The sequence below is a fragment of the Chelonoidis abingdonii genome, chromosome 8 (genome assembly GCF_003597395.2).
Source record: "Chelonoidis abingdonii isolate Lonesome George chromosome 8, CheloAbing_2.0, whole genome shotgun sequence".
Classification (NCBI taxonomy): domain Eukaryota; kingdom Metazoa; phylum Chordata; order Testudines; family Testudinidae; genus Chelonoidis; species Chelonoidis abingdonii.
This window is the reverse complement of record NC_133776.1, coordinates 34651117-34665215: the sequence shown is the minus strand read 5'-3', so window position 1 is coordinate 34665215 and position 14099 is coordinate 34651117. Positions and strand designations below refer to the sequence as shown.

Below are 14099 nucleotides of genomic sequence, written 5' to 3'. Positions count from 1 at the left end.
AATCTTAGGTTAATGAAACAAAGCATGCTTCAATTCATGTAATTCTAGACCAAGAAAACTATTCATTCTGTAAATGAATGTTCTAACAAGCAATTTTTCCCAGAGTAATGCACTGTTGTGCCCTCTAGTTTTTGAAATCATACCTCTAAAACCAAGTCCTATTTCACCACCTCTTCCACTGATGAATATAGTCTTCTAACACGCTGAAGCAATTAAGATCTGTGCCACTTTTCCTAATGCAGCTGGGAGGAGCTGGAAGGAGAACTTGGCAATTAAAGTAACACTGTCAATTTGCAGTCTAAAGTGTGCATGGCTTAAATGTAACAGATAGAAAGCCCTTAATGAAGCAAAAAGAAAATGAAGCATTGTGCTTCCCATTCACATATGTGGAAGAAGAAGAATAGACCCTGGATTAGGGTTTTATTATTAGTTTGTTTGTTTGGGTTGTTCAATTTGTTTCTTTATTAAAAGATAATGGCCACCTTCAAGTTATGATCTAACAAAACGGTAATAAAGACCATCAAAAAGCTAGCTAGCTGCAAGACACATTATATTTATGGCTGGATGCAGCTGTGCTCAGGAAAACTGCTCCTGACCTCATTACAGCTGCAAAGAGAACATTTTTATTTGGTCTAGGATGAGATGAAGGGGGTTTCAGAATATATGCAGCAGCTACCCAACTGTGGTTTGAGTAGCCAAATTAGCAATAAATGTTTAAAGGTTTGGAGAGTTTTTAAATTATCTCAAGGAAACTGAAACAAAACAGTAGATTTCTAAGCACCAGGGATGTCAAAAAGCAAATGCATGTTCTGTTACATATTAATACATAATGGTCTGCTGTTCTGAATGAATAATATTGACTTGTGCGCTTAGTTCAGAGTGGGGATCTCCACTGCACCTGTGAAACCAGACTCCTCACACCTAGAGATAAACTGAAAGTTACTAGACATGATTCCATATATCTGAACACAAATAACCAAGCACTTTCATTATATAACTGAAATCTAAACTAAGACCTGGATTCTTAGCCGCACTAGAGCTCTGTTCTAAAACTGAAGCTGCTGCGGCTGTTCTAAATTATACTGCCCTCTGGGGGCATTACCTCAGCTTGTAAAAGAGCTCTATGTGCCATTAGACCAGCCAAGAAATTGCCAGCTGACAAACCCCCTTAAATCAACTTCGTGTCATCTGGGATTTCCCTACACCAGGAGAAACCTCAACTGATCTCCTAGGGCAGTTTTTCAACCCCTCTGCTCCACCAGGATTGCACAAAGAGGCCAGAGCGACAGGGACCACAAGCTGACCCTCAGTATTCCAGGGAGAAGAAAAGCTTTATATGCACCACATTTCATTTACTCGCTATCTAGGTTATCTAGATTTCAGTAGTGTAACCTTTCTGCCCCTCTGAGTTGGCAGCAACAAGGGCCAGGTTCAGTATCCAGGGTTCCGTTTCAGTAACACCATGCATAACCAGCTCGAGCCCGCACCCAGTGACCTGAGACACTTACATACCACTCCCCGGGCACCTCTAGGAGGCAATACTTCCCCACTCGCAAGAACGGAGTCTGAGTGTAGCAAAATCCTTTTAATAAAGAAGGGAAACAATGTGGCATCACATTGGAGAAATACCACCAGGATTATAACACAAACCATAAGCAAAAAACCCACCTCCAAGTACGTCTGGCAATGTCCTTTCCCCCTTAGGGTCTTAAATCCAATCACCCCAAAGTCCAACAACCCAAAAGTCTCTGGTCAGTGCCACTCCAGAGTTCAAAAGTTTATCTGCAGAGTTTTACTCCCAGCCCCCAGCCTGGGTGGAAATGGGGGGAGGGGAAGCCCACACCGGATGTTAAGGGGCACCTTACATGGGCCAGGGCCAACTGCTCTGCCTCTCCGTGGAGTTCTGCGGCAGCCTTCACCACGACCAGCTCCACTACACTAGCTGTGCCACTCCTCCAGCCGACGCGTGAGTGACTCCAGCCGTTCCTGCAAACCGCTCCACTCCGCTCACTGTTCCATGGGCTGCTCCAACATGCTGCAAACTGCTCTGCTCTGCCAGCCGCTTAGCGATAGGTCTTCAGGCTCCCCCACTAGCTAACACAGCACTCAGTGATCTCAGCTCAGCTCTTTTTAGTGATTTCAGCTCTTAGTAGGGGAGCCCTGGTGCTGGTGCACCATTGGCCCAACATGAATTCAGCTCAGCAGTCTCTAGATGGACTCCTAATGGAATCAAAATTAGCTCTACTCTTTAACAGTGGAGAGAGGAGGATGTGCAATTGGTGTTCCAGGCCCTCAAAAGGGGCCCAGACCATCAGGTACACACACCAGTCCCCAACCTCTCTCAATTCACTGGGTTTTGGAACCCATGTCCCTTGTCTAGCAAGTACTACTTAATTTAGGTTGATTCATTTCTGTCATAAAGCAGTCTCATAGTTCCTCACTCACATAATTAGGGTGACAGCATTTTTTTTCTTCCTGCCCCAATAACAAAGAAATTGGGGATCCCAGCTGTCAAAATAACCATCCCAGGCTGCCATAGGCTTATGCTAGGTGGGCTGGGTGTGCCAATGCAAATACCTGGAATTCCTTTCCACACTCCCTGAGATTCTTTCCACACTCCCCATAATTCACCACCAGATGTCAGAGTAGAGCTCATCCTGACTCTGCTTACAGTAGCATAAGATATGGGCAGGAAATAGCAACCATGTAGTACAGGGTAGTAGTTTGCCACTTTTCTTTAAGTGATTGAGATGCAAATTCAGGATTTGTCAAACAAACTGGGAGGAAAAGGACGGAGTTAGGTATGGTCCTGACTATTAGGCTATTGTGTAATATTTAGCCAAAAGGGACTTGGCATGTTAGCTTTTGGTTACTGTCCAAAAGACACTGCATGTGGTTATTATTGTTACATTATTTATTTATTATTTGCATTATGGTATCACTAAGAGCCTCCGTCCCATCAGAATCAGAATCCCATTGTCTTAGATATTTTACAGACACACAATAACTCCCTACTGCAAAGAATTTGCAATCTACATAGACATGAGAGACATGCAGAAATAGACAAAAAATAATACCCAAGCAAGAGTTTGGTAAAATTTAATGAGGATATTTACCAGTAATAAAATAATAATTCATTATTATTAATTCTTATTATTTAATTTATGAATTATATATTATTCTAAGATTCTAAACTTTTGTCTGTTCCTACCCATCCTCTTAGTTACCCCAGCTTTCAAACTGGTGCAACTCCAGTGACTTCACAGGCATTATTTCTCGAATACAAAGGAGATCAGAATCAGGCCCAGGAGGGCAACTTTAGTACACCTGGCTATTTTACAAGTATCCTGATGAGAATTTTCTTATTTGTGTGGGACATAATCAGATCATTATTTTTCAGGCATGAGAGCAAATCGCTTACTATTAACTATAGAAATTACTTATGGATTTTTGCATTGAGTGTCAAATTCTAATTTATGTCACGCTAGTTAAATCTGAAGTAACTCCAATAAAGTTAATGAACTAACATAGGTTTCATGAAGAGAAGGATTTGGCCCAGGGTCTTCAACATTCAACAGATACATACCAGACACCAAGTACAGAAGATTATTAGTATAATGTATATTGCAATGTATATTGCAGTAGCACCTAGAAGCTCCAATTGTGGGCCAGAACCCCCAGTATGCACAGAACACAAAACTACACTAACCACTACCATTTGGGAACTCCCAACACAGGATTAGGTCCTTTCTACTGCTGGTGAAAATATCTTTTCACCAACTCCAGAATAACAGGCATACACATTATACCTGCTTCCAATAATTCTTAATTTTTCATCTTTATCAGTATGAGTCAGATTTGGTTTTAAAAGGTCATTATCTCACTAATGCCACCTATGCAAGTTACCTGCCATCTTATTTGAAAAGAACTTTAAAAGCATTAAGCTCACATAAGTCATTTCAGAAATGTTAATATTACATTTCCAACGGAGATGAGCAAAGAGCTTCAATTTAATCTTCCCAATTAAATAAAAAAGAAAAACCACAGGCAACGTATCATACCTGAAAATGCTGTATCATGGAAATGTATGTTGCCATTTAACAAGAGCTTATCCCTAGGAAAGGAATGAGTTGCACCTAAACTATGGCAAATCAGCTTTGATTAATAATATTCCTTGCTAGGCTCATGCTGCTCAATCAAGACCCCATGGTCAATCCAAGTATAAGGGACTATGTCATCCAAACTGATGGTAAAACAGGAAGAATGAAAATTGTCCTCAGAGCAGGGTCACTACATTTGAATGAAACCACTACTGACTCTCGTCACTGACTCTTCAATACAGACTTCACATTGAAGAGGCTTATAATTTAATACAAATGTTCAACCAATGACACCACTCTACAAGTTACAAGGCAACATTTTTAACCTCTGTCCTTTTGCATTACAGTAACAATGCCTGGAAAAGCAGCAGCAGAGTACACAAAATCCCTTGTAAAGGCCTCCATAGCTGAGAGAGAAAACAAGAAGCTTTGAAATCTGCATAAACTAACATAATATTTGATTTTCTTCACAGGATAAGGATAAAATTTTTAAAACATCTGTTAAAAGGGACAACAGAAGCAGCTACTTTTGAGAAGCAACCATTTTGAGCAACCTACTTTCCAGTCTCCACCTGATGCTACAGTACTTAGTGTTGTGCTGAAAGGAGAGAAAGTTTCCACTTGAAAACAAAAGCATGCATCACAATTAATAATCAAAGAGCTACAAGTCAGATTTAAAAGTTTATTAGAGAATGTTTATAAATAGATGATACAGAGAGTTTGAAACATCAGTTATTGGTCATTGGGGGTAGCATACAGAGTATAGGGGGATGCTCATATTTTGGTATTGGACAGCACATAACATATACAGTCTGCAATGTCCCCAGTGTGGGGTTGTAGACGGGCTGACTCATCCCCGTGGCACCTCCTGCTGGTTGCTTCGGGGAATTAGCTCGATTCCAGGTACAGAGCGCCCTCTGCAGGCCAGTGATCCACCTGTCCTCTGCTGGCCCCGGGCCCCTCCCTGGATCTCGGTGCCCCTTCAACTGGGTCTCCTCCCCCCAGGGAAATCCCACCCCACTATAACTACAATCAAATCTAAACCCTCAGCACATGAAGAAGGGGGAGCCAAATTTTCATATGTGGGAATCTAAATTGCACTCATGCATATATACAAAAAGATATGTACTTAATTTTTGGTAGGAGCAATTTAGAAACCCACGATTAAAAATCTGGCCCACAAGTGAGCTGGAAACAATGAAACATTTATTCTTAGCCTTCTCCTCCCTTTCCCAGCTGTATTTCGGTTTAACTCATAGTGAATTTCTATGTACAGGTCCATGATTAACCAAGATGTTTTGTTTCTCTCTTGACAAAACTATTAGTGTGACCAAAACGCTAAACACTTTTCTTTTGTTATTGTCTACAAACATTAACTACATTAAACCTCATAGCATTGCTGAAAAAAGCAGCATCCAATCTTGTTGGCACTCATGTTGTTGACTTTCTTGCGAGATAAGGGGTCTCAGCAGCGGGTAGGATCAAGACCTGAGTATCCTGCCCAAGATCGTAAGCAGGACACAGTGTCAGCAGTAGAAGTAGAACCCAAGCTTACATTCTGGGCTCTGACCTCACCTCTTTCATAAATTAGTCTGTTCATCTTAAGAAATATATTGGAATCTTTAACAGCACACACTATCCAGGAAGTTTCGGCTGGCCTGGCCTGCATCATGAACTATATGAAATCACAAGCAGAGTCTGCAATGGCATCTGAGGTGTTCATTCTTGAAATCCTGACGCTGCAGCAGTGCTCTTGCCTATATGTCAGGAATTTCAAAGAAAGAGGGTAGAGAAAAGAAGGGCAGGGATAGCAAGAAGGAGTCAGAACTTGTGCCACTGAACAAGTTAATATTGTACTGAGCAACCAGGACTGTTAGAATTTTGAACGTGGAATAACTACAGCTCTGTGCTGCAAAATCAAATGTAAATTATATCTTGTTTGTGTTAGTGTGTGTTTGTTTGGTGGAGTCATGTTGGTGAGCCTAGAATGATAAGATAAGATTGGAAAAAGGCAAGTCTAGGTATACAGATTAAGGAAATGCAGACACGGGAGGCACTCTGATGGTTTTTAAAAGGCTGGGTGAACATTTTTTTCAGAAACCAATCTAGTGAGCAAATTTACTCAACAATCTAAAGCTGGATGGTGGGGGGAAACTGTGGTAGGGTAAAGCTGCCTGAATAACATTTGTTGAATAATTTAGCTAAATTTCACAATTTTTTTTAAAAAAATGATGCAATTAAATTTTCCCTATTATTCATCCAGCAGATAGTCACATATTATTTACCCAACTCTGTTTGCTATGTTTTTCATTATTCATCTAGGTTCTTTGGTGGATCTAATCAAAGGGCAAAAGAAAAACAGCAATTGCTATTGAAAAAGTTACCTGCAGAAGTAAAAATGAGGTTAAGCATCCAGGGGAGAGGAAGCCTAACCAGCTACAAATATTTGAAGGGAAGGATAAATAAATGTAGCAATGTGGTAAAATAGGGAAAGGGGAAAATCGGGCTAATAACTAAAAAAAACTTCTTAACCATAAGAGCAATGCAAATACGGAATGGTCTTCCAGGAAAGTTACTAGAAGCCCCATCTCTAGTCATTTGAGATGAACTCAACAAACCCTGGAAACTACATTGTAGGCAACAATTCTGGCAAGGAGATGGACTACAGCACTACATGATATACAGTTGCCACTGACAAGTATACAGAGGTAGCTGATATTTTCACGCCCATCAGCCAAAAATAGGGTGTTTTTTCACATAAATTCATAAAAAGCTAAATATGGAATAGGATTCTGACTGCTACAGATTCCAACTCATTCTGCAACATGCTTCACGTGCAATACAAGAGGTTTCATTTTTTAAAGAACTGAAGGATGAGTCAAATAGTACTCTCTGATTTGAACGCTACAATCATGCTCTCAGAAGCAGAGTTAAATTTCCTTTCAGAGACTGTTGCTATGCCTAACCCCATTACACAAGATGTGAAAGCCAGACTCTTCACAGTCCATACTTTTGACTAGTGGTGTTGCCCAAATTTCATTATGTATCAACACAAAGGACAAAAGACATTATTAGGGAAACCTCAGGCAGTAGCAATGACTTATAATATTGTGTAGGGCTCATTGGTCCCATTTTCTACAGTATCAACACAATGCAGCAATGGCACTTGATACTGAACATGAGCTTTTCTCAGCTGCACTCGCAGCAAAGAGCCACAAGAATATCAAACTTCCTAGAACAAAGGTTTGCTCGTAAAATACTGGTGGCCAACATACCAGGGAAAAGCAGCCTAACACTGTAAAGCATTTCATTTCATAATGTACCCATAACTCATTTCCTTTACCTACTGAGAATGCTATGAAAGGCATAGGAAACCACTATCAAGCAACCTCTCCCTCCACACCTTTACCAAATGGCAATATCTCAATGGCTATTACCAGAAACAACAGGCACAAAAGATCTTGTAAGTTTTACTTGTAACTTGAAATTTCTATTTCACCTACCACTGTGATATCAGAAAGAGTTTTATTTTACAGCTGGCATCTTGCACAACAGGTGACGCCCAAGACTACAGGAACCATTGTCTCACTACCTTTGGGCTCAGGTATGTATCTGGCTCAGCAACTGGAACTTAGGTAACAATCCTGTTGATGATGTACAAGTCAAATGAGAATCCAGCTCAGTCTCCCATAGCATCTGTGGCTCCCCTGGGCTAACCTAGTTTTGTAACTAATTTAAACAGATATACCCAGACAGACCAGCAGATCTGTTCACTACTGTTAAACAGTCACAGAAGAGAAAGTACTTTACGCACTTAGGCAGTTTAGAGGACAAATACACTTTTTCAGGAGCTGTGGTTTGCTGTAATTGGACAAAGTCATCTTGCTGGTTAACTAATGCAAGGTCTAATTCTATATTTTAAAATACGATCTCAAGCCTGATCCTGCAAACCCATTTCAATGGGTTTATATGCACATTAGTAAGGATTACTAAACAGCCTGTTTAGGCCTGGGACCCTCATCTTTTATCTCGGTGTTATTACCGATAATCATGTTTAAATCAGCCAAGGTGAAATGACACCATCACTAGAACAATTACATGTTGAGTATAATAAGTAATTTTGGAACCCAGGATCCAAGTGCAATTTATTGCCAGGATTGCAAAACTGCTTTGGGATTTCATTCTCTATGCATGAGAACCTCATTTATTAAGGAGCAGAATGTTAATGTAAAAAAGCCAAAAGATTCTTTGGATGTATAAACCTCACAGTATTAGCATTGTTTAATGAGGTTTCCAAAAGGAAAAAAAGAATTTTTTTCCACTTTCTGTTTATACGTGTGGAACAATTCCACAGTTGTCTTGCACCTTGGGTTTTTGATTTTTCAAATACCTTGCATCCAGTGTGGGCCCGGGTCTTCATTAATGGAGTTGTGGTGCACAGCTCAATGGCTTCTGGCTCATGGAAGATCACTGTAGGAAGAGGCTCTTTCCGAAGAGTTAGAACATTCAACTTGGTCTTCAACATGGTCTGAAAATGCTAAAATACAAAACAAAAAGAAATTCACTTAAATTCAGACAAAGGAGGACTGAAAGTTAAAGACACTCAAGTGAATAGAAGTATTAACTGTCCATTCAGTGCCTTGGAAGCCTCATGTGCAGAAGGAGGATGTTTTATAAATTAAAATATATATTACTATTAGAAATTAGTAAACATGTACAATCAGATACTCACAAAGAGCAGCCCAGGAGAGCTGGGCACCCACAGATCCCACTAAAATCGATCAAGACCCCAGTCATAGACTGAATCTTTCCACAAACTGCCCTTCCTGGTAAAACCAGACCACACCCAGCAAGCCTCTACTTCAGATAAAATGGGAAAATCGAAACATTTGGACAAAAAAAGGAAAAGACAAAATGCCTCATCTCTGTGACCCTATAATTCAGCAAACATTTCAAAGGAATTTTTTTTTAGTATTTATCATTTCCCCCCTCCCTCAAGGCTCAATTCTGCTCCCACTGACTTCACTAGCAACACTCCCATTGAGTTGGATGCCTTGTCAGTCCCCCTCCATTTGTCTTTGATTGCTTGGCTTACTAATTTTGGACCCCCTTCGATTGCTGACTTTGAACATGATATATAGTGCACTCAGGTAAATCATAGTATTGGTCCATAAGAGTAGGTGGCACTTACCACCCTGCCCCCCTACTTTTTTTTTTCACAGTACTCCTTATGCTTAGAATAGGAAATTATGAAAAATAAAGATTAAGCAGTAATATTAAATGGCAAGTTTTTAAAACAAACTCTTATGTAAAACAATAAAACATTTTAAAAGTTTTTAAATGAAGAAAGCCTGTTCTTGAGAGATTTCCAAACCAATTTTGCAGAGTAAACTTTCAACTGATCTTGAACTTAGAAATATATAATGTTTGCTCATCAGTCTCTCTCTGGAAAGGACATACAGTTATGAACATTTTTAAGACATTACTAACAACATACAGAACCTATTTCTAATAGCAGCTTCATTGATTACAGCCTCTAAATTAGGCCCCATTAATTATAAACCTTTACTAACCTTACCATTCTTGTGGTTATTTTTACTAAAACTAAACTTTAATCTCCAATTTAGCAGAGGAAATTTTATTAATAAAACTACACTTTGCATCTTCTATCACAGGATTTCAGCATGCTTTGCAAACCTCATTTAGCTTAGCCTTCCTGCATTCCCAGGAATAAGATAAGCATTATTGTCTCTGTTCTACAGAACAGGAAACCTAGTGACTTACCCAAGGTCACACAGAAAGGCTGTGTCAGAACTGGGACTAAAATCCATGTCTTCGGATTTTCAGTTCTGTGCTTTAAACACAAGACCTTATTAAATGGATTTTCCATTCAAAATGCATGATAAGACCTTAGCAACAACCTCTGTATATAATTTACATAAACATGTCATTGGGGTGCTAACTGAAGGACTGTTAAAACAATACACTAATCTGAAACACTTTAATCCTTAGTTCCTCAATGTTTTGTACTAAAGACGGTTATGATGATGAATATTGAATTGATAGCATCCTAAACACTCTCAAAAGTGTACTAAAAAGGCAGAAATGCAAACAGTCTGTGAAAATAATACCTGTTTTCCTACTCTACCCATGAAGTTATGGCCTGTCATCATACTACAGGGCATCTCTGAATGTTTCCATGCTGTTCCATGCAGCCATTTGGGTTTCCACTCTGGTAAGAGATGTACTCATATTTTCAGTCTGGCTTTCTCTCATATTATACATTATCCCATTCATTCTCCTAAGCACAGTAACGTATTATCTTAGGCAAAGAGCACTCTTTTTATTAATGATTATGCATTAAAGAATATATGTTGAAATATTTATGGAGAAGAGCACTCTCAGCTATTACTAAGCTCTCTGGGAACATTCTCTTACATACTTTTATTTCATTTCTTTCTATTTTGAATAAGGAGTTTATTGAATTGGATTTCGTAGGTTCATTCAGTAAGTTTTTAGTAAAGGCTTAGAAATACATAAGAACAGCCATACTGGGTCAGACCAAAGGTCCATCTAGCCCAGTAGCCTGTCTTCTGACAGTGGCCAATGCTAGGTGCCCCAGAGGGAATTAACAGAACAGGTAATCATCAATAAATAACTTATTGCCCTTGCTTAGCACAAAATACTATCAAAGTTTGAGATGCTCAATTTGAAAAGAGGAATGTTCGATCAATTATGGAACATTACATGCTACTCCAGTTAAGGAATTGCTAATCTACTAACCTGTACCACTGTAACCCTTAAATTACAAATACAGGATACAGATTTGCTAACTTGCTGCTGAGAAGAGAGATTTATTTCTTCAGAAGAAAAAAAAAATAATACAAAGAGTAATACAAGCTTGAAACACGGGCAGATCACAGAGCTGTGAGAGAGAATTTCTCACCACAGTCCTTCACTTGCCAACATTCTCTCACAGGTTTTATTAATTTCCCCTCTATGACACAACCTCAAGAACAACATGGCCGTTCTATCAAGCACACAAGAACTCCAGCCCAGAGGAGCTCTGCTCTTTCACATGTGTGGATGGCTGGCTGGGGGAGATGGGTGTAAATTCAAATTTTTGTTTTTAAAACTTTCACCAACTATTATTTTACTGGTAGACTGATTCTGGCTCCGAACAGCGTTCATGGCTGGAAACATTTCAAACTAAAAATGAAATCCTAACCCAGTGCCTAGCTACTCCATTGCTATGGGCCAAAACTACTGTTTCCACAGATAAGCATTTAGGTTGAAAACATAAGAAAGACGGGGGGAGGAGGGGAGAAACTCTTAAATGAGATAAAAAGAGAATCATTCCCATAGCCCTGTTTTATTTAATTAACTGTATTTCAAGCACTTCACATCCTTTCATGTATTTATACCTGCTCCTGTATCCTTTACTTCATACATCTGATGAAATGGGTTCTAGCCCATGAAAGCTTCTGCCCAAATAAATGTTAGTCTCTAAGGTGCCACAAGGACTCCTTTTTTTTTTTTTCTGATAAGGCTAAACACGGCTACCACTGAAACCTGCATTTCACTGGTACATTTTGATGCAGTAATACTGCTTTTAACAGGAACATATCCGACCCTCCCTGTGGATAGACTCCTCTGGAGTTCAGTGAATCAGACCCCAGATATGGCTCACCTTGCCTCTCATCTCCACTGGGATTACTTGCAATAACAAAAAAACTGCACATTTTGACCAAAAGTGAGAAAAAGCTATGATAATCCAAGCTATGATCTATTTCTCTCATATTTTACCAACCATCTACAAAGGCTTAAGAAGGGGAAAAGAATATTGTCTGCCATCTTGTCACTATTACATGTGAAGTCAGTTGGAGTAGCCTTAGTTCTCAATCTAGTTGGCAGTGGCAAATGCCAAAAAAAACCCCAACAACTGCAGCTGACAGTAAACTGCAAACTAGTTGCTAGTCTCCTCAGTAAGGGCATGCCTAGAATGAGTATATACACACACAACACCTCTCAGACCTAAATGATGTCCTACTTTAGACTGAGATACACTCATGGTATGGAGAGGAAAATTTGCACTGCCATTTTAAGGGCCAAGTTGTGGCTGGCATTAAAAAGTAAAGATTTGCCAGCAGATGCTACACAGTGAGGTCTCAAATTAACAAAAGTACTTAAACACCTGTTTAACTTTCAGTACATCAGTAGGACCATTGAAGTGTATTTGGGTAGTCAATGGGTCTACTCAGGTGTTTAAACCTACGAGTACGCTCAAGTGCATTGCTGAATCAGTGCCTTATGGCCAGATCCACAAAAGGACGTATGCTCCTAAAGTGGCAGTTATGCACTAACTCCAAAATTTAGGTACCACTAAGACCCTCAAAATCTGTGCTCAGGTGCCACCTAAACAGAGAGGTGCCGAAGTTTCTGCTAGTGAGCAAGTGCACATCCACCTCAGTCTAAGCACCTAGGTTCTTAAACCCAGCAAGATCCTCATGCAAGGCATTCTCCTAGCAGCCTTGCCTTCATGGCCTGATCTGATAGGTGTTCTTAGAGCACATCTAAACTCAAGCAAAACAGCCAGGGAGGAGGAAGAGGTGGCAGGAGCAATCTTCCTTTAACCTGGTAATTAGAGCACTCATCTGGGATGTGGGAGACCCAGGTTCAATCCCCGCCCCCTTGGCTGATGTGGAGCAGGCATTCAACCTTTGGTTTCCCACTCCTAGATGAGCGTCATGGGGAATGGGATATTATGGTTGGGTCTCTCCTATTGAAGCTGTTCCACTATCTATAAATGATTAAATATACACTGATCCAAAGAGAGTGAAAGAATGCCTCTACAGTCCAGTGGCTAGGGCACTTACCTGAGAGGTGAGAAACCCAAATTCAAATCCCTGCTCCAAATCAGGCAAAGGGGGGTGGAAATTGTACCCAGGTCTCCCACATCCCAGGTGAGTACCCTGACCACTGAGCTAAACATCATGAGGGAGGCTGCATCCTTCTCCCATTCACTCCAGCAATTCTTCCAAAAACAACTTAAGCACTTAACTACACCTGAGAACCCCAGGGAGAGATAGGCACCTCCATCTGGTCCAGACTTAGGCACCTAACTTCTGGAGAGGGGCAGCACTTGGGTCAACTCCCTTTACAGTGGGTGGCTCAGTGTTCTGGTTTTTATGGATCTTATTCTTAGGTACCTAATGCTCCCCATTCATTGTATCAGGAACCAAGGCACCTAACCTGGGACTGTGAAATTCCACTGAGTGGCAATGCACCTTGAAGTTAGAAATTGCAACACTGAAGGTCCTTTGTGTATGTGAGCCTTAGTTCCTGTTCCAAACTGCTATCTTTAGTGGAAACTATTGGCAAGTGCTGACTTTTAATAGCGATCAGTGCATCTCTCTTCTTTTAAAAAAAACAGCTGAGCCATTAGCTTTCCAGTGTTGTCAATCCACAACTTTTAAAGAACATTAAACTCACTCTTAAGAAGCATGATTTATACCAACTGAATACATAACAGTTCAGGGCACACTATTATCGTTTACATTCTATGTACCTGAACTACTTAATTTCATGTGGTAGTTCTTATATTGAAAATCCTCAAGAAAGCAGAACCGTACCTAAATTTATATTCCATTCATGTAGACAGTGTTGTTGATTTAGTCTGTATGTTTACAAGAAACACAAAGAGCCAATAAGCAATATAACACCAAGAGTTTCTCAGCAAGTTTCAAGTTTCAAATTCCTTGAGCAGGTAAACTAGCCTAATTGATTTCCAAAGAATGACAGAAACAGGCTTAGTGTGGTAATTATAATTGTATTTTCATGTTTGCAGGATCTGAAACCTATTCAACTGAAAAATTTACACAAACTTTACTGGGCTAATAATCGTCCTAGGAAGCTACCTTAACACAAAACCATGGTGTTGGTCCTTCAAGCCTTTCTTGAAACCACTGAGGTTCTTACCTGCAGCTTCAGGACCAGACT

General features: G+C 40.0%; 1 protein-coding gene across 1 annotated transcript in view; it reads right to left on the bottom strand.

Annotated features, from left to right (window-relative positions):
* PID1 (phosphotyrosine interaction domain containing 1) overlaps positions 1-14099 on the bottom strand; it is a 156819-nt gene that overhangs the window by 86815 nt on the left and 55905 nt on the right. The window contains exon 2 of the mRNA XM_032766106.2: positions 8491-8637. Coding sequence (XP_032621997.1) covers positions 8491-8637 — 147 coding nt within the window. The remainder of the gene's footprint in view (positions 1-8490; positions 8638-14099) is intronic.